Here is a 23,714-nt window from a genome sequence, read left to right on the forward strand (position 1 = left end):
AAAAAAAAGAAGAAGAAAGGGGGCTGGAATGAGAATCGTGACTAGAGCCGAGGCTGGAGAACGGGGAAGTGGGGGCAGCAGAGCAAGTTTGGGGCTCTACTTGAAAGCGAAAGGCCGGCTCGGTGGATGGTTGAGCGTCCCGAAGCACAGGAGAGGCAGCGAAGTGACGTTGGAGACAGCTCAGTGAATATCGAGTGAAGGGGGACACACGATACAATGACAGGGCAGAAAGAGGTATCCATGCCCTTTACATGTCCATGGAGTCACCGCCGCCGTTGGCGAAGTTGAATCCGCCGGGCTGCTGCTGGCCGGTGCCAAGAGCGAAACCGGTCTGGGTTTGCTGGGGAGCCAGCTCATCGATGTCACCGGCGGCCTCATCCTCATCCGAGAAGTACTTCTCGATGATGTTGTAAGCCTTCATGTAGATCTCCTCGTTGGCGTTGTTCTGGCAATCGTGGATCTTCTCCATGCCACCAGCTTCCTCGATGAACAGAGCGTAGCGGTTGACGCGAGCCTCACCCTGACCAGACTCCTTGTCCATATCACCGACCTTCAGGATGTTCTCCAGACCGTCCAAGGCAACCTGGATGATCTTATTGTCGGGGCAGGCCAACAGATCACAGAGGGGCTTGATGCACCCTTGGGAAACAAGGTAGCGGATCTGATCAGGCTTCTGAAGACCACCGGAGGTCGCGTTGGAGATAGCCCAGCAGGCCTCCTTGCGAGTCTTGAAGTCGCCGTTGGCGAGCAGGTTGATCAGCGGGGCAATGATGCCAGCATCAATGACGGCCTGGATCTGGCTCGAGTTACCAGCCGTGACGTTGGAGATTGTCCAGCAAGCCTCCTTCCGAATGCCATCCTTGGTGGAGCTCAGAAGCGAAAGCAGTGCGGGGAGCGAACCGCAGTTGATGATCACTTGGGTCTGGACATCATCACCGGTGACAATGTTGCCGACAGAGCGGAGCGCAGGGGTCTGCACGGAAGTGGAAGCGTGCATGAGGAGTTCAACAAGGCGGCGGGGGATACCGGCCTCGATCACGGCCTGGATCTTGTCGTTGGCACCATCAGACAGATAAGAGATGGCCCAGCAGGCGTCAATCAGGACCTCGTCGTCCAGCATGTAAATAAGCTTGGCGAGGACGGGGAGGGCAGGGGCGATCTGAGTAAAACAAAGTTAGTCGGCATGCCAATCTTCGAATTTCTGTGTAGACGTACCGTGTTCCAGTCGGGCTGCGGGGTCTTGCCGCGGCAGAAGTTGCTGAGCGTCCAGGTGGCGTTGCGGAGCATGCTCAGCTTGCGGCCATCGTTGATGAGGTTGAGCAGCGGGCGCAGGGCACCAGCACCCAGAACGAAGTCACGGCAGTGAGGGCTGTCACCAGCAATGTTTCCAAGCGCCCACACGGCCTGTTCCCGAACATCAGGCTCGGGGCTGCTGAGCAGTTCAACGAAGATGGGCACGGCGCCGGCTTCGATGACGACTTGGGTCTGCTGGGCGGATCCGGAGGCAATGTTGGTCAAGGCCCAGGCAGACTCAAACTGCACCAAGGTGTGGGGGGAGCGAAGGAATTCCACGAAACGGCTCACAACACCGGTCTCGATGACCCGCTCGATGGGCGGGTTGCGCTCCTTGGACAGCAGTTTCCGGAACTTAGTGGTGGCCTGGATCTGCTCCTCAACCTGGTCGGAGAAAACACCCTTCACCATCTGGGGGAGTTCGACGTTGAGCTAGAGAGTCCATCATGTTAGCGTTGTGCTTATTTGTCTCGATTTTCCGTGTCCCCGCCCCATCGTGTGTTTTGGAGGGGCGCGGCTGGGGCAACTGGGCGGTGAAAAAAAAATCCATGTTGATGATGATGGCATCACAATAACAAAGGGAGGGGCGAGCCAGAAGGTCACGGAAAAGGCTCTCTGAGTTTGCCCAGCGCAACCCAGGGCCGTCGGCGGGAGTAGCCAAGATAACGACAAGAAGAAAAAAAAAAAAGGGAAAAAAACGTACCTCGCTCTCGATGGCCGAAGCCTCGTCGTCGCTCTCAGTGGCGGCAGCCATGCCACCACCCACACCGATTCCACCATCGCGAGTCTGAATGCCTCGTCGCTTGGCTAGGTTCTCCTCGCGCTTCTGCTTCCGAATCTCGACCTGCTGTTCCTCACGGCGGCGACGGAGCTCATCGGGGCGAAACTGGTTCCTGGCCTTGAACTGAGTGCGGCGATGCTCGGGGATGTACCGTTCCGCCATGGTGACAAAGAAATGGATAGTAGTTGCAACAAGAAGAAAGGAAAGAAGGGATGGGCGGGATGGTTGACGGAGGGAAGGAAGGAGGCAAGAACACAACTGAGAAGTGGGATATGTGGGAAGGAGGGGGCCCGATCAGGGGCTCTGATTGGCCCGTGGGTTGTTGCGGGAACGCGTACTGATTATTGACTTCCTCGTACTTCTTCCGACCAACGCTCCATGGCGACCTCCCTGGTCGACATCCCCACCGCCTGCTCGTCCCACGGCCTGGTCACCGTCGTCGGCGTCGTGGTGGATGCCCTGGATGTGTTTCGCACGCGAGGGTCCTCATCCTGCGTGACCTTCACCATCAAGGACTCCGAATTCGACGCCCCCACCTGGCAGGGCGGTCTCAAGGTCAAGTACTTCAACGACAACGAGAGCTTTCTGCCCCAGGTGCGCCTCAACGATGTAGTCCTGCTGCGCAAGATCCGGGTTCGTGTCCGAGTCACTATATCTAGACCATGGCTGATTGATTATGCGCCGCGCAGGTTCGGATATACCAGGGTAAACCGACTGGCGTGGCTTCTCAGTATGATACAGTTTCTTGGGCAGTCTTTCGCCCCGAGGCAGACCCAAGCTCCAGCCAGTCGATCAACAGCGGACCCGAACCGTTCAAACCGACTGCGACTGAAATGAGAGCAGCTCTGAAGTTGCTTGATCGTGTCTCTGAACAGAGCAACTCGGTGCCGCCACCGCAGGGATCCAAGACCTTTGTGGTTCAAGCTTCCAGAACGGCTGAGAACGCAACGCCCGCCGGTAACATCACAGCTCGCAAGCCGGGAACACGTCCTTTCACTCTTATCAAGGATGCCCAGCGCAACACCATCACTCAATTACTGGGCCAAGTGGTGAAAATGAACACCTACGATAGCGAAAAAGCCATTTTGCAGATCACCGACTACACCAGCAATCCTCTCCTCATTGACTACAAGAGCAATAATGACGAAGGCCCCGAAGGAGATACATATAACCATTTGTCCCTGAACAGAAACAACTGGCCAGGCCCCTGGGGCCAGATGGTGATGCAGGTCACTCTGTGGGAGCCTCACGCTAGCTACGCACGCGAGAATGTCAAAGTTGGCGACATCTTGCTTTTCACTTACGTCCATGTCAAGATGCGCCGTGCCAGCGATATCCTCGAGGCTGTCGTCCATGAGGACGTGCGATATAAGGAGAAGATTCATGTTCGTTTGTGCCAAGGCGGACACGACGAGCGCACCCAGGAACTTCTGCGCCGCCGAAAAGAATACTGGGATGTCCACGGTCAGCCGAGTAAAAAGCCGGAGAAGGCCAACAAGCGGAAAACCAAAGAAGAGCAGAAGAAGCAGCAGCAGAAGAAAAAGAAGATAGAGAAAGAGGCTCAGGTAAAGGAAGGGCAGACGGTCCTGCAGCCAACGTCACGGCCAATAGCTAACAAACACAGTAAGTCGATGGCCTGATATATTTAGCTGAATATCTGACTAACCCATGACAATAGTCCTAGCAAATGGTTATCAGATCCCTGCCAAGTCATTGGAGTACATTCTGTCCCGCGAATGCCACCGCAATGCTCTCCCAGGCGACCTCACCTATAAACTTCCATTTCAAAACGTCTGCTACCGGCCCTTGGTCCGTGTAGTAGACTTCTTCCCCCCGAACATCGAAGATTTCACCGTTGCCGTCCCGAACAACTCCATTCTCGAGGAAACAAGCGGTGCACAGAACAATTCGACCCATAATGGTCGCCCACACATGATCTGGGACTGGCGCTTCTGTCTCCTAGTAGAATCAGGCGAGTCGAACACCCCAAAAAACCAGCCGCGAGAATATATGAAGATTTTCGTGAGTGGCGCCGACGGAGTCCATCTCCTGTGTTTGGATCCTACAGAGTACATACGTCCCTATCTTCGAAAATATATCAACGCATGCTAACTGGACGGCCTTTTTTCAGTCTACGTCGCAATAAAAACGATCTCGCGGAACTTAAAGAAAGGCTCTTTATTCTGTGGGGCGATCTCCTGGAGAAAAAGCAACAAGCTGCCTCTGCCTCCACAAACAATCAGGCGTGGGCACCATTTCCCAGTGTTTCGCTTCCTTTCGAATGCTGCATTAAAGAGTACGGTGTGAGCTGTTCTCATCAGACAGATCCGGATGCTATGGCCGTGGATGGGGAAGTATGCAGCCAGCCGGATTGTTTTGGGTGGGAGCGACGGTTTGCTATGTTTGGGACGACGATTAAGTTAGATCCATGACCCATAATTGGGGTTTGAGAATTTGGAGGGAGGGAAGGCGTTTCTGTAATATTGGCGCAGGCGGGACTCATTCATCCCATGTAGATATACCCATTGTCCGGCCGTTTCGGAACGGATTGTACTATGCGTAAGACAAGATTATTGTCTGAGAAACTCCTTTGATAACCGCTTTGAACCATTCCTACTCGTACAAAATCCCCTTCAAAACACCCCGGGTAGATACATTCTGGCACTGAGGAATCATGTTGCATTGAAACCTCCAAGATAAGAAAAAAATAATCAAAAGCACGTATGGGTCGACACGATTTGCACCTGCGAAATTCCTCTCCATGACGACCAGAAACAAAACAAACCCATTAACCATGCACCGGTGTCCTCGCCAGATAAAACTCCCAAATCCGCGCGAACTGCCCCATATGCCATGAGTGCTTCCAGTGATAAAAAAGCGTGCGCCCACAGACCCAGAGAAATAAATGACCACGACCCGGTAAAAACTCCAATTGCAGAAGTCAGGATAGATGTAGGGAAAAGGAAAGGGATGGGGCAGATATGTGCAATGTAAAATCAGGAGGTTGGTGATAAAAAGGGCAAGGCAAATACTCGAAACCGGAGTTCTCAAAAGAAAGATGCAGTATCCCTGTCAACCCGTGCGCCGAATCCCAGTATTTTAAACCCGATTGCAAAAAAAGACAGTTCAAGTGTAGAAAGTTCATGTTCTTTCCAGAATGACAAAATCAGACCTTGGTCACTTTGACGATATTGGTGTCGATACCATGCGCCACAGGCTCGAAGCGGCAATTCTCACCCCGGAAGCACGTCTTCTTGCCAGGTTCGCTCTGAGGGCAGCGGTGACCGTAGATGCAATCCGGGTCAGAGCAATCCAATCCAAAACGACAGGGGGTCATGCGAGCAATGGCCGACAGAGTGTGAAGCTCCTGGCGGGTCAACTTGCGGTCGTGGTCATGGTAGCAGTTTTCTTCATTAGGGCACTCCCCGAGCAGGAAATAATAGTTGCAGAGCTTGAGCTTCTTCAGTCGGTTCAGCTCATCCCGATTAATAGCCTTGAAGTCAAACCGGTCGACGCGTTGGCCGTACTTGTTCCGTTCGACAGTTTTGGGAGGCATGGAACCGGACGCCTTGGGAGCACGAACGACCGACTGGTAGTCGGTAGGATCCTGATTCGTGGTCATGGTCGACAAAGGCGCACCGGCTCCCGACAGGTTAGTGCTCGTGGAAGTTCGCGATAGAGGAGCCGACGTCTGCTGAAATTGCTGGGTGGGTGACGGGGTGAGCACAGATCGTGATGCAGTCGTCAGGGTGCCTCTCCAAGGCGCATTCCAGGGTGCAATCATTTTGATCATGCGGAAGATATCCGGGAAAGAAGTAACTCGGTAGGATTCCTTCACAGCTTCCATATCCTTCTCAAATGGAAGGCCTTCAACCAGCGAGATGCGGCCGGTGAGATCCCCATCTGTCAAGATGTCTTCTAAGAAACGAGAATACTCGCTGGTCGATGGACAGCCAAGGAAGATCTGGTGGCAGTGGCAGTTGTACAAATAAAGCTTGAGGGATTCTAGAGAGTGGAGCAGAGCATTAGCAAAAAATAAAAAATCACTGACAGAAGCAAGCACGCCACACCGACCTCGAATTTTATCGTGCGCTTTGTTCTTTCCAGCGCCAATATCCACGATCTCAAAGAAAGACAGGGACTCATTGAATCCGCGAATGAAGTCATTAATGATGGTAGGCTCCGGGGTGATGCCATTGCGAGCGCACATCTCCCCGAACCCCTTCACATTGAGATAAATCTTGGTCATTATCTTGGGCGAATTAACGCTTGGGAAAGTCTCGGCGATGTAGGCTTCGAGGGTGGTCCATAGCTGCTTGGCCGCATTGCGCCCGCCCTGTTCGCCGAGCTGCAAGAAGTCGTCCCTAAAAATTATGCCCTCTCCGTCCAAGAGTACGACCACGAAGGGTTCTCGGTCCTGCGCAGACACGCGACTTTGATCAGCTCCACCCACTGCCTCCTGCTCGACCGGCGCTCACCATAATAGTCTTAATTCGCGATATCTGGTCCATCAACTCCATCTCGTGCAGCTGGATGTCACGGTTGAAGCGCGTCTCTCGTTCCCGGTCGAGTTTTTCCTGCCGAAAGGAATTTTCGAGATCGGTGATTCTTGTCAAGAGTTCCTGCGACGGAGAGATGCGTGAGTTTGGAGCCATTGACACGAAGCGCGACCAGCCCTTACCTCGATGAGCTCATTTTTTTGCTGATCCAGGGCGCCTATCTGAGCATAGCGCTCTAAAAAGGTCTGCGAAGTGGCCATGATTATCGGTGGGGGGAGCATGTAGAACAGCAGGCCCGGTAGTTGAATTGAGAGGAACAGAAAAGGTGGAAGAAAGGAGGTGTCAGGTTTAATGAAATCGCGGTTTCCTCAGGAAGATTGAATTATGTAAAGTTTAAAAAGGGAAGGTGCGGCCCAGTCTTTTAAAGTGATGGATGGATCAACCACTGAAACTGGTTCGATACTTAGGCCTGGGCAGGCGCTTTGTTCGTCCACTAGATTGGTCTTTTGGGTTTCCTACACGTCCAGAGAAGGGAGCGGAGTTCCTAGACTCTCCATGGCCTATCCTGCCGACCACCAAAAAAATAAAACATGCGTGAGCAAACGGTTCCATGCTAGACTAGCTGACATAAGCCCGACCAGAGCGGACAGCCATACCGGCATACGTGGAGAAATTGATTCCGCTCCCCTTCTTCCTCCCATCCCTCTATCTCTTCTTCCCCTGTGTCCCCAATTGTTTGTTGTCTAAGGTTCTGCCTGCATCCACAATGGCTCGCTTTGGTTTCCTCTCCCTGGCTCTTCTGTCCCTCCAGGCCCTAGTTGGCAACGCGCTCGCTGTATGTTTGTGTGCACCCCGGATTCTCGCACCCGTGGTCCCCAACAATTGCCCGACTAGGACGCCTTTGTTAATTGATCACATTCTAGGATTCTGAAAAGGTTGAAGCGACTGCCGAGGCGGCCAATGTCGCGGTTACCGCGCAGGCTTCCTTCCCGGCGTCTGAGATCTTCGGCGTTAAGCTGGTCAATGGTCGCCCGACCCAGGCCCTGGTCACCTTCAGCAACGATGAGCCTAACCCCGTCACCTTGAACTTTCTGGGCGGCAGCCTGTGGAGTCTGGATGAGACCAGCACCGTGGTCCGCAACCTGACTGCCACCCGCTACGCTGCCGAGATCCCCGCTGGGGAGAAGGAGACGGTGAGCTACGACTTCGCGACCGAGATGCACCCGCAGGATATCCGCCTGAGCATCGCCGCGATCCTGGCTGATCACGAGGGCAACTTCTTCACCGTCTCGGCCTACAATGGCACTGTGAGCGTCGTCGAGCCGGAGACCAGCATCTTCGACCCGCAGATGTAAGACCCCCCAAATCAGTTCGCATGGCTCCGTCAACTGACAATGGGCACTATAGCATCTTCCTCTACTTCTTCCTCCTGGCCTGCTTTGTTGGTGTCGTGTACTTCTTTTACACGGTCTGGGTCGCCCCCTACTTCCCCCAGAAGCGCAAGAGCAGCAAGGCCGACACCGCCAAGCGCACCCCCAAGCGCGAGTCCACTGGCCCGACAGAGGAGCCCACCAGCCCTGCTGTCTCGTCTGCCTCCACCTACAACGCCGACTGGATTCCTACGCACCACATCAACCGCCCCGAGGCGCGGAAGGTCAAGGGTGGCCGTACCAAGGTCCGTTCCTAGATCTAGGCTAGATCTAAATGTGGCACGAACTTGTATGAGAGGCGAATATTTCAGGGGACGTTGGGGGCAGTGAATGTGATAGATCGAACACGGCTAGACTCCTAGCCTGGTTCCTTTCTGTTCAAACTGGGTGCAGCACACTGGGACCGGTGTGGAATAGGGCTGGGAATGCACATTCCACTACCGTTCACAAGGACCTGTGCCCGGCGCATGTATATTTAGAAAGAAGAAAAACCAGCGTTGGACCCATGCAGCCTGTTGAGAGAACCCTTTGGAAAGCCTCACGGAGATCTCATGGTCAATCCATCCATCAATTGCAATATCAGCTGCATCCCCTCGCGGTCAGCTATCACGAGTTGCAAGATACTTCTTCTCTTCCCTTGTAGAGGTTAATGTCTATAGTTTCTTCCACTCCTTGAACTCCAGGTCGAGGTGCTGCTTCAGCTCCACAAACCGGTTCCCAAACTCCTTCCCACAGCGCCAGCAGACAAAGTCCCGGCGCAGATATCCCTCGCCCGTGGGATGGCAGCGGACATCATCCTTGTCCAGTGGAAAGTCCTCAATAGGCACAAAGAACGGCGTCGAGAAGCTATTGTAGTGCTTCCGATGCTTGAGGCAGTCATTATACCGATCCACGGAGATGACATGCACATGCAGATGGTTCATTGAAGGCACCGCATGGATGCCACACATAATCTCCCGCTCCCAGTCTCGTCCCAGTGGCAGCTCGTCCGGCGGCGGGTCCGCAGCCAGTGCAGCCTGTCGCGCTTGCTCCTGTGCTGAGTCCTTGGCGTATCTCCGGCGTAGTTCGCCCGCGGCTAGTTTGCGCAACTTGTGCGTCTCGGCTTGCACCTTCGCGAGGAATTCGGGGTCTTTGAAGGCGTCGAATGGGTGCAGGCGTGACTTGGTGGGGTCGCGTGGGAGCAGGAGCAGATGCAGGCTCGACTTGGGGAATTTGTCGTGGATTACCGCGAAATCTTCATTGTGGTATACGACCACGTCCGATGGGTAAGACTCTGGTTTGGAGATGTATGCGCCTAGTCCGTCGCGTCCGCCGAAAGAGGCTCGGCTGAAAGCTGCGTTGCTGCGTGGGGATTGAGTCTTAGAAATGTTGGCTGCGTGCTTGGATCGCTTCTTTTGGGAGGAGAGGAGCTCGGTGACTATGCAGTCAGTCTTGATCGGGTTCATCTGTAGGGAGTCTTACAGGCGTTTCTCTTCTCAGCTGGAGGCGCATCCCCAGCATCCTCCTCAGTGGTTGATTTGCGCTCCATCTGAGTCATGGTCGCCCATTCATTGATCAAAGCATTTTCTCAAGACAGGAGTGTAGCGAGTGAGTAGTCACATTGTTCGTCCAACAGCGAAGTAGATGAGTGACGTTGGTGCGGTCTTATCGAAGCATGGATGATTGCGGGACATCGTTCGTCCGGAGTCGCAAAAAGTCCCCAGATCAATTCTTCCCCGCGCAACCCATTTCACGTCCGGAGATCGAAAGGAATGGGCCCGAAAAAGAAAGGCGATGGCCGTGGAGGCCCCAAGCCCGGCACGAAGCAGGCCAAGGCCGACAAGGACAAGGCGAGCGAGGCAAAAAAGACGCCCGCCGCGCCGCCGGAGGAGCCCAAGAAGCCCTCAGTGAAGGAGGTCATTGGGGGCGCCTCGTGGACGGGCAAGCTGCCGGTGAACATGCTATCGGAGCATTGTCAGAAGCAGAAATGGGAGAAGCCAGAGTACAGCATGGTATGCTTTTGGAGAGGGTCCGACGACTACAGGACGAGAGAATATGCGCTGAGACACAAGAACAGATCAAAACCTCCGAGGGATTCGTCTCCGCCGTGACACTGAAGAAAGTCGATCTCAAGACGAAGGAGATGATTGTCATCCCGCCGATGAAGCTGCCGCCGTCGCACAAACATCTCGCAGCGCAAACAACGGCCCTGGAGGCGCGCCATTTCGCTGCGGCATATGCCCTTTTCCGCGTGTGCAACATGCGTAATCTCCATATGATGCTCCCGCCGACATATAAGAAGCTATGGAAGGAAGATTTTACCGATATCAAAGCCGCAGATACCAAGGAGGGCAAGGGTTGGATGTACGAGGCGGATCCGTTCCTGGCCAAACAGGAGCGCGAGAGCGCTGCTGCCGAGCTGGTGAAGAAGAGGGCGGAGCGTGAAAAGATGCAGGCAAAGGCAAAAGCGTCCCCTGCTTTGGATTTGGGGGTGGGTGCTAGTGATGGAGAGAACAAAGGACGCCGAATTTGGTCCCAGGCGCCCAAGGTGGATATGGGGAACAAAATCCGCCAGGAAATTGAAGGGCTCTTGAGGGATCATGCGATCTGGAATCCCTATGGGATCAAAATCACGGAGAAAGAACAGAAAACCATTGTCGATGACCTGGCGCGTTTGGGATTCCGGCGCAGTCACGTCGAGGAAGCTGTGATGGAGTGCAAAGATCGCGAGGAAGTGCTGGAGTGGCTTCTGATCTATGTGCCTGAGGATGATTTGCCTCCCTGGAGTCTGCCAGAGGGATATTCCGCTGGCGTCACTCTCGCCACGGGAGATCTCGCTCGCGAGGCCAAGATCAAGCGACTCGCATCGATTGGGTACCCCACCGGTCTATGCTCACAAGTGCTAGACAGCAAAGGGGGCGATGAGCTTGCGGCAGCAGAATTTCTGCAAGGAACATTGGTGCATGGATTACAGTTCTCTTCTTCTCCGGACGGGAATACAGAGGCCTGGGCCGAAGAGCAGTCGACATTGGAAGCTATCTTTGGCGAACGATACACCCGTACATCGGCGAAGGTCTGTGAAATTCAGAGTGAGGCTCCGAATATCCCAGAGAATACTTCGTTCCGCTTCCAAGAGCCATCGGCCCATTATCCCTCTACGGCGCCAGTGATCTCAATCCTGGCCAAAGGCATCCCGGCGTACATACGCCTCAGCGCAATCCGCCGTGCAGTGCAATATGCTGAAGAGAACTTTACTGGCGAGCCGATGATATTCAACATCCTGGATTGGTTAGAAGTGAATCTCCCCGAGATCATGGAAAATCCAGGCCGACTGCGGGAGATTTCAGCTGTAACGGCGTCGCCCGCTACGGGTGGCCAGACCTCCGAGGTCTCGGTGCGTCCATCACGCAGACAGCGCAAAGGCATTGACTGGAAGCCTGGATCTCCGCAAAGTCTCGCTATGCGAGAGGCTTGGGAAGCCAAACAAGCCAGCGCAGCACAGAAGGAGATGTCGCGGAAGCGACAATCCCTTCCCGCGTGGAACACACAAGATGCTATCCTCGAGGCTGTCAACACGCACCAAGTGACCATCATCTCCGGTGAGACCGGAAGCGGCAAGAGTACGCAGTCGGTGCAGTTCGTTCTAGACGATATGATCCAGCGCGGACTAGGCGGTGCAGCCAATATCATCTGTACGCAGCCTCGAAGGATTTCAGCCCTGGGACTTGCCGATCGAGTCAGCGATGAGCGATGCTCATCCGTTGGCGACGAAGTTGGATATGTGATTCGCGGAGAGTCAAAAGTGAAGCAGGGCTCCACAAAGATCACATTCGTGACCACCGGAGTCTTGCTGCGTCGAATCCAGTCCGGTGGCGATGCCGACGGTAATGTCGCAAGTTCTCTGGTGGATGTCTCGCATGTGGTGGTAGACGAAGTTCATGAACGCAGTCTCGATACCGATTTCCTCTTGGCGCTGCTGAGGGATGTTCTGCGTCATCGCAAGGACCTCAAGGTGATTCTCATGAGTGCTACGCTAGACGCTAGTATTTTTACGAATTACTTTGGTGGCTCCATGTCCGTTGGTTTGGTAAATATCCCCGGACGAACCTTCCCTGTCCAGGATTATTACTTGGACGATGTCATCCGGAACACTGGATTTGCGCCCGAGTTGAGCGAGCGCGGCCTGGACGACGATATGGACGAAGTCGAACGAGGTGACGAGTCAATTGGCCGGGCTCTTCGCAGTGTTGGTATGGGCATCAACTATGAGTTGATCGCATCTACCGTTCGATATATCGATGATCAGCTTGGGGACCAGCCTGGGGGGATCTTGATCTTCCTACCGGGCACGCTCGAGATTGAGCGGTGTCTGTCTGCCGTCAGGAAGATACCCAATGCACATCCACTGCCCCTTCATGCATCTTTGCTCCCAGCTGAGCAACGTCGTGTTTTCCAGAGTCCGCCCAGGGGGAAGAGAAAGATTATTGCTGCCACTAACGTTGCCGAAACCTCCATCACCATTGCGGATGTTGTCGCCGTCATCGACACCGGTCGAGTCAAAGAAACCAGCTATGATCCCAAGGATAATATGGTCCGTCTGCAAGAGGTCTGGGCATCACAGGCAGCATGTAAACAACGCCGCGGACGAGCGGGTCGTGTCCGTGCAGGTATCTGTTACAAGCTGTATACTCGCAAGGCCGAGTCCAACATGGCACCCCGGCCAGATCCAGAGATTCGCCGTGTTCCTCTGGAACAACTTTGTCTGTCCGTGAAATCCATGAAAGGAATTGACGACGTCGCGAACTTCCTCGCCAACACAATCACTCCTCCTGAGAGCATGGCCGTTGAAGGCGCTCTCGGCTTCCTGCATCGCGTTGGAGCCCTGGACCATAACCGCCTGACTGCATTGGGTCGGTACCTGTCCATGATCCCCGCGGATTTGCGATGCGCGAAGCTCATGATCTACGGCTCCATCTTCGGCTGCATTGAACCCTGTCTCACCATGGCCGCCATCCTCACAGTCAAAAGCCCGTTCGTTTCACCGCGCGAGAGGCGCGATGAAGCCAACGCCGCTAAAGCCAGCTTCTCACGACCCGGCGACGGCGACCTTCTCACTGACCTCTCTGCCTACCAGCAGTGGTCTGAACGATCTCGCGCCCAGGGTTATTGGCAAACACAGTCATGGTGTGCGGCCAACTTCGTATCCCACCAAACGCTCCGCGACATATCGTCCAACCGCGCTCAATTCACCACCTCCCTCAAAGATGCCGGTGTGCTCCCTGTCGATTACTCAGAGTCGGATCCCCGCTGGAGCCGCAACGCCTCCAACCGCAACCTTCTCCGCGCTTTGGTAGCAGGCTCCTTCCAGCCGCAGATCGCTCAGATCTCGTTCCCGGACAAGAAATTCGCCAGCTCAGTCACCGGCACCGTCGAGGTTGACCCCGACGCTCGCACCATCAGGTATTTCAACCAGGAAAACGGCCGTGTCTTCATCCACCCCAGCTCCATCCTGTTCTCCGCGCAGAACTATCCCGGCGCGGCGGCGTATCTGAGCTATTTCTCCAAGATGGCTACCAGCAAGGTGTTCATCCGCGACCTCACCCGTAAGTTTCTACTTTTCTTTCGCACACCCTGACTGCTTCTAACTTTTTGTTTTGTGTTCAGCTTTCAATGCATACGCCCTTCTCCTCTTCTGCGGTTCCATCTCCTTAGATACCATGGGCCGCGGCCTTGTCGTGGATGGCTGGCTCCGACTGCGTGGCTGGGCCCGTATCGGCGTGCTGGTCTCGCGCCTGCGCATGATGCTGGACGAAGCTCTCGCTGCGCGTTTTGATAATCCCTCGTTGGGGTCTGATTCTTCTGGTGCTCTTGCCATTGGTGATCAGGTCATCGATGCTGTGAAGAAGCTGATTGAGTTTAATGGGTTAGACCAGTGAATTTTACAGGTGCCCATATTTATACATACCTTACATAGAGAGGGAATTCACATTAGATTACGTTACATTCTATCCTGGGTAGAGCTTGAGGTCGAAAATTGTTGGATAACCTGAAACCGCTGGCCTTATACAAAAGCTACCTATGGGGTTGGCGTAGCAGACATAGCGACGATATAAGATGAGGGTGTGCTCGTCATGGACATGGTAATACTGTTCCGCACGCCCGACTTCCAGGTCGAAATTCCCTCGAGCATGGCCCCGTATCCCCACTTATTCGTGAAGTCGAATTCCGCCCGGTCTTTGGAGTCCCATTTCCAATTCAGCCACATTGTGAGACAAACGTTAGCAATCCCCCAGTGGTTAGCAGTCCAGTTTTTAGCTGATGCGGAGAAATATGTTAGATCCTTTGTTGTGCAACAATCGGAGAATAGTAAGAACTTACGCATGACGCAGTTGTCATTCTCATCCCATTCTCCTATGGGTTTGATGGCGACCCCTGTGCAACCTTGGTAGTTCTCGAACGAGGCAAAGCATTTGTTAACACCGTCGTGGCGGACGAAGCTGAGATAGCCCGTAGGCGTAGGAGTAGGTGCACTAGAGTAGCTGACTGATGGTGGGAGAGAGGTAACCGAGATGGTGTTGGTCGCGCTCGGTGCAAACTTTGAGACTCCATCTATGAAGTAACCATTTCTATCCAAATGCTTCCTGTTCTTCCAGTAGATCAAGAACATTGAATCAATGCCCCAATTGTAGTCCAAAATTCCAGGGTCACATATGCCCGCACTGTCTACATGGACTCCGGTCAAGGTTTCGTTCTTGACTTTATAGAAACGCATATCAGACATGGGTAATTTAGACACGTATTGGCAGCAGTGATAACTTACGCGGGCTGCATTGACCATTAGCATGGACCGTTCCAACTGGCACATTCGTTCTTCCGGTGCATCCTTCAAAATCTGTCACTTCAATATAACATTTGCCATCGTTGTATGGGGTAGTGAAGACGAGGGTGCTGCCACATGCCAGATTGGCATATGCAGCGATTGCCAGGAAAACAGTGGGAATATGCATCATGGCGGTTCAGACGAAAATGGTAAATGGAGATGCTGGAGGAGTGATTTTGTCTGTCATTAAACAACCTCATGTCTCATATCTTGCTGCCCCAGCGTAGTATCCGATCTAAACGAGAGCGGTGGCAGTACTTAAAACTTGGATTCTGATAGGTGCTTCCACCTGAAAGTACTAAAGAATGGGGGACGATTTTCTCCAATCATGGTCCATAAACATGGAGGTTGACCTCGAGGTTGATTGCCAAGGCAGATTTTGAATCGTAACGCAATCCACACGCGATCCAAACATCACACATAGTAAATAGGGTAATATTTTACAACAAAGTGGCTAGCGCCATCGTCGACATACTAAGTATAGCTTTTGCCATATGATAAAAAGGTCTAGAAATAGAAATTCCAAGGCTGGTTTTGACCTACGCCCATGAAGACTTCAGTCTCGGACTTACAGTCTACAATCCTATTTAAGGAAGGAACTTCGAACCCACTTTTGGCCATAGATGTATAGCCCTCGAATTACAATGCTTACCCATGCCCATCCTCCGTAAGAATTTGTGGCTATCATAGACGCTTATAAAGGGCATGGACAAGCCAACAATATCTTACACCTGTCGCTCAGCGCTACGCAGTAATTAGGAATGAAATATATCAAGTCCTCTCATTATTATCCTGCGCAGTGTCATGCATCGCACTGCAGCCGAATCCCGATAAGCTAGAGAGGAAGAAAAAGGATAAAAAAAGTAAGCACTGGATTTCATGCTTGCTATCTGTCCATTGAAAACGCCATTCCGGCCATTAAGAAAAGAAGAAACTCCCCGAAAGCTCACAACTCAGAATCAATGGGCATCAAAGGTCGTCATCAACTGTAAGGGGAAGGAAAAACCGATGAAACAAAAGAAAAGAAAAGAAAAATGTAATCCAACAAGAAAGGAAGAGGATATTAACTCCGGTCCACTCCAGCAATCACCCCAGCCCAGTCCCGAGCAACCCTAGCAAAGAAAAGAAAAAACCCCAGTTTCCTATCCGAGTAAACCATGTTCACCGAGATCTAGCACCAATTCCGAGACTGCAATGAAAAGGAGGTAAGAGCGTGAAGGGGGAAGAGCAAATGTGTATGTGAATGATGATGTATGCACGCAAGCATAGAGAACATCCAGCTTGCGGGTTTCGTGTCATGTTGGTGAATTAGAGGGATGTCGCAACTCGAATCGCTTAGTAGTTCGCATAGCCGTCTAGGCGAGCCGGGTTCGACAGGTCAGCCACGGGAGGAAGAAGGAAGCCACGCATAATCTCGGTCTCGACGTAGAGGGCAGCACGCTTGAAGCGACGGTCTGAGTACTTCTCAAAGACGGCGCCGTGGTGGCGGCGAGGGTTCACGCAGCAGTCCAGCATGGTGGTGATCACCGGGATCAGCTGAGCGTAGAGGTAGCCACTGTAAAATGCGTGGGCGGGGGTCCAACAGCCCTTGTACAGGATCAGCCGCGCCAGGCAGTGGGCCCCAGCTGCCGCAAAGCTGGGAGGGGTGCAGACAAAGCGCTCATCCATGATAGTGACCTCCAGGAAGTACTTGGCGACCGTACGGGTCTCCAGATCGTAGTCATCTGCCTTACTGATGCGGCGGAGGAAGCTCATCGGGCCAGGCCAGCCGAGCTCAAAGTCCAGAATGTTCAGCATGAAGCGCTCGGCCTTCAGAATCTCGTCAATGGTGTAGCCACCGTCAACCATGTACACAATCTCCTGGACGGAGGGGGCCGTGATCTCCTCGTACTTGGCAGCGATGAAGAGTGCCGTCGCGCCTACCAGCTGCAGTTTGCCCAGGGAGACAATTTTGCGCGACAGGAACCGATCAATGTAGTTGACGCACAAGTACAGGGTCTCGGGCAGCAGCGTAAAGCGATGATGCACCTGCACCAGCCAGTCCATCAGGACGGAGCGCATCGACCACTGGATCTCGGCCTGGTTGGCCATGTAGTCCGCTTCGGGCAGCATTTCGATCTATCACACAGGTTAGTAACGGCGTCCCTCCTTCGTATCATCAAACATACCTCGCGGGTCCGCAGGTGAAGGAAAATCTCCGAGCCATACTCGGCAACCATGCTGGTATCCCAAAAATCCTCCTCAATGTCCTCCGGAGTGCGGGTAGACTCGACAATGTCCTTGGCCTGGAACATCTGGCCCTTGGTGATCTCGCTCATCTTGGGATAGATCACGGTGGTCGCGGTACCAGTGGTGATATCGCCACGCGATCGCTGAGAGGGCGCGGTGAGCTGGCCGTCCACCTCATGGTAGGCCTCATCGTCCCAGTATTCCTCGGGCTCCGACACCGCGGAGGTAGGGTCCTTGGAAGCGAGACCTGGGGCCTTGGTCTCGTCGGTCTCGTAGTCATACACGACGGGATCATAGTTGTGTTGGTCATACGCATTGATGGGCTCGGACGTCCTGAGCACAGCAGGCTGCTTGGCAAGGACCATCGAGTACTCATCCTTCCAACTTTCCTGGGGCTTGGAAGCCTTCTTCACAGCAAGATTGTCGTTGGCGGTGGTCGACGAGGCCTGCGAAGGCGCGATGGTGACGGAGGACACGGTAGAGGAGCGGGCAGTAGTTTCCTTGGATGTTTCCTTCAATTTATGAGGAGGTTGCAGCTCATCTCTAAAGACCAGGTTGTTGCGCTTGGCCTGGGTGTTGTTGGTAGTGGTGTTGTTGAGGACCGGTAGCGCTTTTCCGGCAGGATTGACAGGTTTGGAGTCGACGACGTTGTTCAGCAGGCTCTTGAGCCCGGACATGGACATGGGCCGCTGGGCAGGCTGGGCCAGTACCGCAGGCTTCTTGTCCACCGCGACCGGCTTCTCCAGGAGCTTGCCCACGGGCTTTCCCTCCAACGCAGAATCATCGCGACTGGGACGAAGCGCATTCTTGGTGTTGCTCAAATCCCCAAAGGCAGTGCGACGAGCCCCATTGTTGACAGCGTTCTGCATCATCAAGTTCAGCGCAGGGGTGGACTTGTTGCGCTGATGCAGGGACTTGGAAGCCGGCAGGGCGAAGGGAGCCGCGTTCTCGTCCCCACGGACGCGGATACGCTGGGGCTAGAGAGAGATCATGAGGGTCAGTCTGGAGTTTCTTGTATCGCAGGGTTAACAATGGGTGGGAGTTGGTTCGCATAAGGTCTGGGCCTTAGCCAAGCGCATTGTCACGACTGTAAACAACCTCGAGGCCAGGCACACTAGTCGCAGGGCTTTAAGGACAAAATGGGCACCGAAATGATCATGAAAGAAGAGGGAAGACATACCTTCGCATCCATGGTTGTCTGGGAAGTTGAACAGACAAGTGCGCGTGTGTGTTGAGGAAGTCGGGAGGTTTGTTTATCTCGAAGGAAAGAGGGCCGGGCGGTCGGGTGGTGATTGGCGGAGTGAAACACTGTGGGCCGGATTCCACAGCAACACGGTGGAGTGCAACACCAGAGGTATGTGGGACAAGGGGGTGACGGTGAATGAGCGAGCCCAATAATTACGCGAGAGCTCCGGCAGTGAATGAGCAGTGAATCCGTGATTGGGAGTGAATGAAGGTTCCCAATTAGGGCTAGCGCTATTGGGGCATTGGGAGGGCCACGAGCTGCCTACCATCCGCCCAGAGTCCCTCGAACAATAGAACAATTCGATCAATAGAGAACAGCGACTGTCCGTCAGTCTTCCGCCCTCTTGCAGTCCAGTCGCCATGGATCGCTCAACATGATACTATACCAACTCTCTCTCTCGGTCGGGATCAAAAATGAGTTCCAGAGGAAGCTGCTGTAAATGTAAACAAACACAATGAACAGGCGCAAGTGGAGAAGAACAGTGCCACTCCTTGAAAGCATGGCCAGAAGTTGAAGGGGTGTACTGGAAGTAGTGCGAGGTACCTGGATAACCGTATCGTCCGAGAGATAGTCATCTATATACATCCATTGAGCAACGACGGTTCCAGCTGGTCCTGCTGCGTCGTCATGGAGATAGACCTACCCAAGATATATATCACCACCCCAACAAATATATCCGCGCACCAAACACCCGTCATAATCGAGTGCAACCGCCAGACCAGATCCATGACACCCAAATTCGTCCCTTCCTCTTTGTGGTTGAGAGCATCCATGGATCTCGCCAGGGCTGGCCGCCGCTCGACCTGATTATGTCATGATTTAAATGACATCATACCACGTGCGGCGCGTGTTCCCCACACGCGCCGAGTCAACAGTTCGGAGCATCTTTTCGTTCTCCTTCACCATACACAAATGATCCAAGCAAAAGAATGACTGTCGCAGACACCGCCTGGTCTCCAGATGATGTTCCGACCATAATTATTCCGCACTATCGTGACAATGGCGACACACACCACCTCCCGCGCTACACACCGGATCGACACGCTTCAACACGTCTGCACGTGACCAAGTCGCTCACCGCTGAAGCAGCCAGACCAGTCCACCTCATCCCCGGGAGGCCCGCGCAATGGCCAGCAGAATGGCGCCGTTCCTGCTGCCACGGACTCGGCGTGGTGCGCCAGTCGGCAACGACCAGGGGCCACTCTTGCACAGTCTTGCGCGACCACATTGCGCGAGCAAATCACCATACAAATAAGAGCTTTCTTAAGAATGGCGCCTGTGCGGGGTTTGGCCAGTTCGTGGCTGATGCGGCCGGAGTCGGTTTAGTTAACTACCTGAACACTAAATTCACTCGTGGGCCCCGTTCTAGGCGCTGCTCATCCACTCATTCCGATGATGAGTTTTAGTCCCTGCGAGCCCTGCCGGAGCCGGGTCTCCCTGCGCACGCCCGGAGAAAGCAGCAAGTAAATAAGAAGACATCGTAGACCCAAGGCCCTGACGTAGAGAGACAAAAGGATTCCACTCCATCCAGCAGATCATCAGCGCATCATCCTTGTTGCGCCCATGATGACCGCCCAGCTGACAGAGTACATGTTGCGCCAACACCGCTCTCTTCCCCAATTACCCTGTCGCATCTCTTGCGACTTCGGAGAGACAAGAATGGTAATCGCGCGGGCCCGTTTTGGCCCTCCGGCAATGCCAATCCGCAATGCGACAAGGGTGGATGCGGATGATTTGATCGCCCCCCCCCTCCCCCCCAAGGTGATTGCCGCGCATCATCAGCCGACGGCCAGACGAGGCCAGGAGCCATCCCGCGATGTGGTTGCGCTGGCATTCGAGCCACGCCATTAGCGCGATCCGTTCTTTATTGGTCTTGGGCGCTCGTCAGTCGGCGCACGAGGTACCTGCTTTGTGCGAGCGAACGGCGCACCATCCTTTCGCCAGCATTTTTGCTTGCTATTTTCTGTGCGATCGAAACATGGGAATTTCTGCGATTTGATTTATGATGGATTTGGGGATTTGTAGTTCCATCATAGGGCACTCGAGGGGGCACTGTAGGACCGCTGTCATCCGGCGCAACGCATCCGGATTGCGACAGCGGTTGCGCACTGCGAAAACACCGCGATAGGCCGGTCGCTCCTAGACAGGAGAATTTATAGGCAAGAGAGCAAAGTAGAAATTATTGCAACATAAATTATGTTAAAAAAGGCAGTACGGGGCGCAAATCGGTCACTCCAGGACCGCTTTTCGTTTTGCTCTGAAACCTGGCACCCACCAGCACCACCAGCACCATTTCTTCTTTCCTCTTCTCTTCTTCCTCCCGTCACCTTCGCCCATCCTGTCGCCCATCCATTTAGCACCAACCTGGGGTATGTCTTAGTGCTCTTCTGTCCCTGATATGCCCCCAACCCTGGCCCTCTAGTCACTGTTCTGCTCTCGGCTACTAGGCCGCTGACATAGCCCAGCGCTTCGTAGACCTCAAACGGTCCCCTCGCCCCGACAACATCCTGCGTCCTTTTCATCCCATCTTCGACAACCCTTCCGGATACCTGCGACTCTGGAGGAATCGGTTTGACTCGATTTAAGTGTGTCCCTCCTCTCTTTCCCTCTGCTTCCGAGTCTTTTCGCTCTGTTCTCTTCCCCCCCCCAACAACAGGCCCGCTCCCAGGTCGGCCGGACTCGGTTAGCGAGCACATCCATCCATCCCCCTCGCAGACAAAACCCTTTCCTAGTCATCTTGCCAGTGGCCTCGAGTCCCCAGAACCCCATTGTACTGACAGCCACTGTGTGTTTTCACTCTAGACTACACTGTCACTTTCTCGACTCTAGCGACAACAGGCTTGCCCCCTCCCACCTCCCTCCATCGCCGACCCTGCTCCAACATCCTCCCCCAAACCCGGTGGCCCATCCACTGGCCAGTTCGATCTGATCCTATAAATTGTGGTAGGTTCGATGGTCTCCCTCCCTCTGCCCTGGCCGGCTCTTCCTCCCGTTCCCGCTTTTCCGCACACAGAGGCAGATGGGTTGATGCAGTCATCGCTATAGCAGAGAGGCTTTCTCCCACATCCTGGACCTGACCACCATGCAAGTGGTCCAGCAGGACAACCAAATGGTCCTCGGGGAGCAGCCGGTTTTTGCAGATGACCGTGCTGTCGCCTCGGCGGCCCGGGGTCCATCGCACAAGGGCCCCGTCCCCAAGAACGTCGCTTTCGAGCTTCTGCTGGACGAGAACTCCAAAGTTCGAGCCCGCATTCCCATGCGCGTTCAGATTTACCCGCATGACACCACGGACTCGATCGTCACGACTGTTAAAAACTTCTATGGCATCTACGATGCCGCCGCCAGCGGTGTGAGCTTCGAGGATGAACATGGGATCACTCTCATCGCAAGGTACGAGAACCTGAGAAATAACATGACCGTCTACGTGCGGGTCATCCCCGTCCAACCGTACCCAGAGGCCTACGGGGACCGCTTCTACGGTGGCTTCTCTGCCGAGACCCGTAAGCGACCCAGTCTGGGCGAGCCGTTCCAGATGGAGTCGGCTATGTCGGCAGTGCAGGCGCTAGATCAGGGCCAGTCTCCGTCTCGTCCGAGCTCGCGATTGGCGCGAAAGCGCAGTACCTCCCCGTCGAGCCGGAGTCTCCGGAGCACCTCGCAGCATAAGCAGGGCTCTCGCAGCGGCCTTAAAAGCCGCGGGTCGAGTGTCCATGGTGGCTTCCCTGGTGACGAGGCGAATGGCTACAGCGATAGCGATGGTGAATATGGTTCTATCTCGGGCGCTCGCAAGGCTCGTAGCGATCAATTCGCCAGCTCTGAGATCAGCATGGAGAACATACTCCAGGATGGTCGTCGGAAACGTCCCAAGTTTGACAGCTCGGTGAGTTTTATGTCTTTTTCTCTCGAAGCTATCGGCTCTAACGTTCCTTTCTCTCTCTAGGAACTCCCATTGTTTGCGCCTCCCCAAGTCCCGCTTACCATGTCGACCTCCTCCATCTCCCCCCAGCGTCGATCCGTCGGCCAGGAAGGCGCTTCGCCTTTTGCGCGTCCTACACACCGTCCATACAACTACCAGCAGCCGCTACCGTCGCCGCAGAGCTATGGACATAGTGAGCATGCCTATGGTATTCACACAGGGCGCAATACGATGTATGCTACTCCCGTGGTCCCGGACCATGGACATCGCCTGCGAGATCGCAATGCTACCCAGGCTTCGGGTCCCTTTATCAATTCGACTGGTAGAGTCAGTGGCGCTGGCGTATTGCCCACACCAGACCCCACTATTGCCAGTTGCATCTCCGATGAAGATGTAGCCATGCAGCTAATCCGTCTGGGTGATGCGTCCAACTTCTCTCATGGTCGCACGTCAGCCTCCACGCTGGATGATGCTTTTAGCGGTGCTGCCGACGCGGCCTCGTCGGCGGCCACTAGCGATGGAGAAGACTTTAGTGAAGACGAGGATGATTTGCCTCGTCGGCAGAGGCAGGAATCGAGCCCGATGCTTCCACCGGGTACTACCAAGCGCCAACACAAGCGTTTGGATGATATTCTGCCCAGTGCCGATAGCAGCGAGCAGAGCTCTGATGGCGCTGACGAATTTGGGCACTACGATCGGTTCGGTGCTCCGGTCAAGAGTGAGGCCGATTACGATCTCTACCGTGACTACGCTCCCAAGGCCAAGAAGCCCAAGAGTCGTCCCGCCAACATGCCACCCAAGCCTCGCAGCCAGAAGATGGTACCGCCAAAGTCGAGCAAGGGAGCCAAGACCAGCACCTCAGCTGCTCCGCGCAAACCCAAGATGCCAGGCCCTGTGGGTATGGACAAGACGACGCCTTCTTTCCCACCGCTGAGCCCCAACTCCGCCCGCAAGGTCTCGGGATCGTCGGTCAACTTCCAGCACCAGCTCGGTGCCGATGAGGAAGACTTGTCGACCAAACCTCGCTGCCAGCGGTGCCGCAAGAGCAAGAAAGGCTGCGATCGCCAACGCCCGTGCGGGCGCTGCAAGGATGCAGGCATTGGCATCGATGGATGCGTTAGTGAAGACGAGGGCAATGGCCGCAAGGGCCGTTATGGTCGTCACATGGGCGTCGCCGTCAAGAAATCCACCGATGGGTCGATTATTGACGGTGGCAACGAGTTCCTCCCAATTTCGACCACCTCATCGCCCATTGCCTCTGCAGGTGATATTGCAGACAAGAATAAGAAACGCAAGCGCTAAGTATGCTTTCTTTTTGTCCGATTGGCGACTCTCCAAGCTGCTCTTTATACGAAACCCCCCACCTTACGCACTTGCCTCCAGGAAGCGACTTGTCTTCTTGATCTCCGACCTGCTTCTTTACTCTCTTCGCCTGGAGATTGTTCTCTAGGTCCCGCTCCCTCC

The 23,714-nt window shown here is 54.3% G+C and overlaps 11 protein-coding genes across 11 annotated transcripts; 6 read left to right on the top strand and 5 right to left on the bottom strand.

The window, feature by feature from the left end:
• Window positions 1-247: 247 nt before the first annotated feature.
• N7510_007699 (karyopherin alpha) lies at window positions 248-2,236 on the bottom strand (the record flags this gene model as incomplete). The annotated part of the gene is made up of 3 exons (XM_056979624.1): window positions 248-1,159; window positions 1,216-1,725; window positions 1,997-2,236. The coding sequence occupies 3 exons, from the start codon at window positions 2,234-2,236 to the stop codon at window positions 248-250; spliced, it is 1,662 nt and encodes a 553-aa protein (XP_056832667.1).
• Window positions 2,237-2,452: 216 nt separating this feature from the next.
• N7510_007700 (uncharacterized protein) lies at window positions 2,453-4,506 on the top strand (the record flags this gene model as incomplete). Its single annotated transcript, XM_056979625.1, has 4 exons — window positions 2,453-2,707; window positions 2,764-3,697; window positions 3,753-4,143; window positions 4,206-4,506. The coding sequence occupies 4 exons, from the start codon at window positions 2,453-2,455 to the stop codon at window positions 4,504-4,506; spliced, it is 1,881 nt and encodes a 626-aa protein (XP_056832668.1).
• A 734-nt stretch (window positions 4,507-5,240) lies between these two features.
• Window positions 5,241-6,833, bottom strand: N7510_007701 (CCCH zinc finger protein; the record flags this gene model as incomplete). Its single annotated transcript, XM_056979626.1, has 4 exons — window positions 5,241-6,079; window positions 6,149-6,491; window positions 6,553-6,696; window positions 6,756-6,833. 4 exons carry the CDS (start codon window positions 6,831-6,833, stop codon window positions 5,241-5,243), a joined length of 1,404 nt encoding a protein of 467 aa, XP_056832669.1.
• A 506-nt stretch (window positions 6,834-7,339) lies between these two features.
• On the top strand, window positions 7,340-8,260 carry N7510_007702 (putative translocon-associated protein, alpha subunit; the record flags this gene model as incomplete). The annotated part of the gene is made up of 3 exons (XM_056979627.1): window positions 7,340-7,408; window positions 7,497-7,924; window positions 7,981-8,260. The coding sequence occupies 3 exons, from the start codon at window positions 7,340-7,342 to the stop codon at window positions 8,258-8,260; spliced, it is 777 nt and encodes a 258-aa protein (XP_056832670.1).
• A 396-nt stretch (window positions 8,261-8,656) lies between these two features.
• Window positions 8,657-9,531, bottom strand: N7510_007703 (DNA 5'-adenosine monophosphate hydrolase; the record flags this gene model as incomplete). Its single annotated transcript, XM_056979628.1, has 2 exons — window positions 8,657-9,420; window positions 9,465-9,531. The coding sequence occupies 2 exons, from the start codon at window positions 9,529-9,531 to the stop codon at window positions 8,657-8,659; spliced, it is 831 nt and encodes a 276-aa protein (XP_056832671.1).
• A 223-nt stretch (window positions 9,532-9,754) lies between these two features.
• Window positions 9,755-13,918, top strand: N7510_007704 (RNA helicase; the record flags this gene model as incomplete). Its single annotated transcript, XM_056979629.1, has 3 exons — window positions 9,755-9,994; window positions 10,060-13,585; window positions 13,647-13,918. The coding sequence occupies 3 exons, from the start codon at window positions 9,755-9,757 to the stop codon at window positions 13,916-13,918; spliced, it is 4,038 nt and encodes a 1,345-aa protein (XP_056832672.1).
• Window positions 13,919-14,058: 140 nt separating this feature from the next.
• N7510_007705 (uncharacterized protein) lies at window positions 14,059-14,826 on the bottom strand (the record flags this gene model as incomplete). The annotated part of the gene is made up of 1 exon (XM_056979630.1): window positions 14,059-14,826. The coding sequence occupies one exon, from the start codon at window positions 14,824-14,826 to the stop codon at window positions 14,059-14,061; it is 768 nt and encodes a 255-aa protein (XP_056832673.1).
• Window positions 14,827-16,197: 1,371 nt separating this feature from the next.
• Window positions 16,198-18,283, bottom strand: N7510_007706 (cyclin family protein; the record flags this gene model as incomplete). The annotated part of the gene is made up of 3 exons (XM_056979631.1): window positions 16,198-16,980; window positions 17,031-18,068; window positions 18,272-18,283. 3 exons carry the CDS (start codon window positions 18,281-18,283, stop codon window positions 16,198-16,200), a joined length of 1,833 nt encoding a protein of 610 aa, XP_056832674.1.
• A 983-nt stretch (window positions 18,284-19,266) lies between these two features.
• N7510_007707 (uncharacterized protein) lies at window positions 19,267-19,743 on the top strand (the record flags this gene model as incomplete). The annotated part of the gene is made up of 1 exon (XM_056979632.1): window positions 19,267-19,743. One exon carries the CDS (start codon window positions 19,267-19,269, stop codon window positions 19,741-19,743), a length of 477 nt encoding a protein of 158 aa, XP_056832675.1.
• A 160-nt stretch (window positions 19,744-19,903) lies between these two features.
• N7510_007708 (uncharacterized protein) lies at window positions 19,904-20,188 on the top strand (the record flags this gene model as incomplete). The annotated part of the gene is made up of 1 exon (XM_056979633.1): window positions 19,904-20,188. The coding sequence occupies one exon, from the start codon at window positions 19,904-19,906 to the stop codon at window positions 20,186-20,188; it is 285 nt and encodes a 94-aa protein (XP_056832676.1).
• A 1,231-nt stretch (window positions 20,189-21,419) lies between these two features.
• N7510_007709 (putative C6 finger domain protein) lies at window positions 21,420-23,552 on the top strand (the record flags this gene model as incomplete). The annotated part of the gene is made up of 2 exons (XM_056979634.1): window positions 21,420-22,214; window positions 22,275-23,552. 2 exons carry the CDS (start codon window positions 21,420-21,422, stop codon window positions 23,550-23,552), a joined length of 2,073 nt encoding a protein of 690 aa, XP_056832677.1.
• Window positions 23,553-23,714: the final 162 nt, after the last annotated feature.

The sequence above is a fragment of the Penicillium lagena genome (genome assembly GCF_028827675.1).
Source record: "Penicillium lagena strain IBT 129212 chromosome Unknown utg000005l_segment0_segment0, whole genome shotgun sequence".
Lineage (NCBI taxonomy): Eukaryota > Fungi > Ascomycota > Eurotiomycetes > Eurotiales > Aspergillaceae > Penicillium > Penicillium lagena.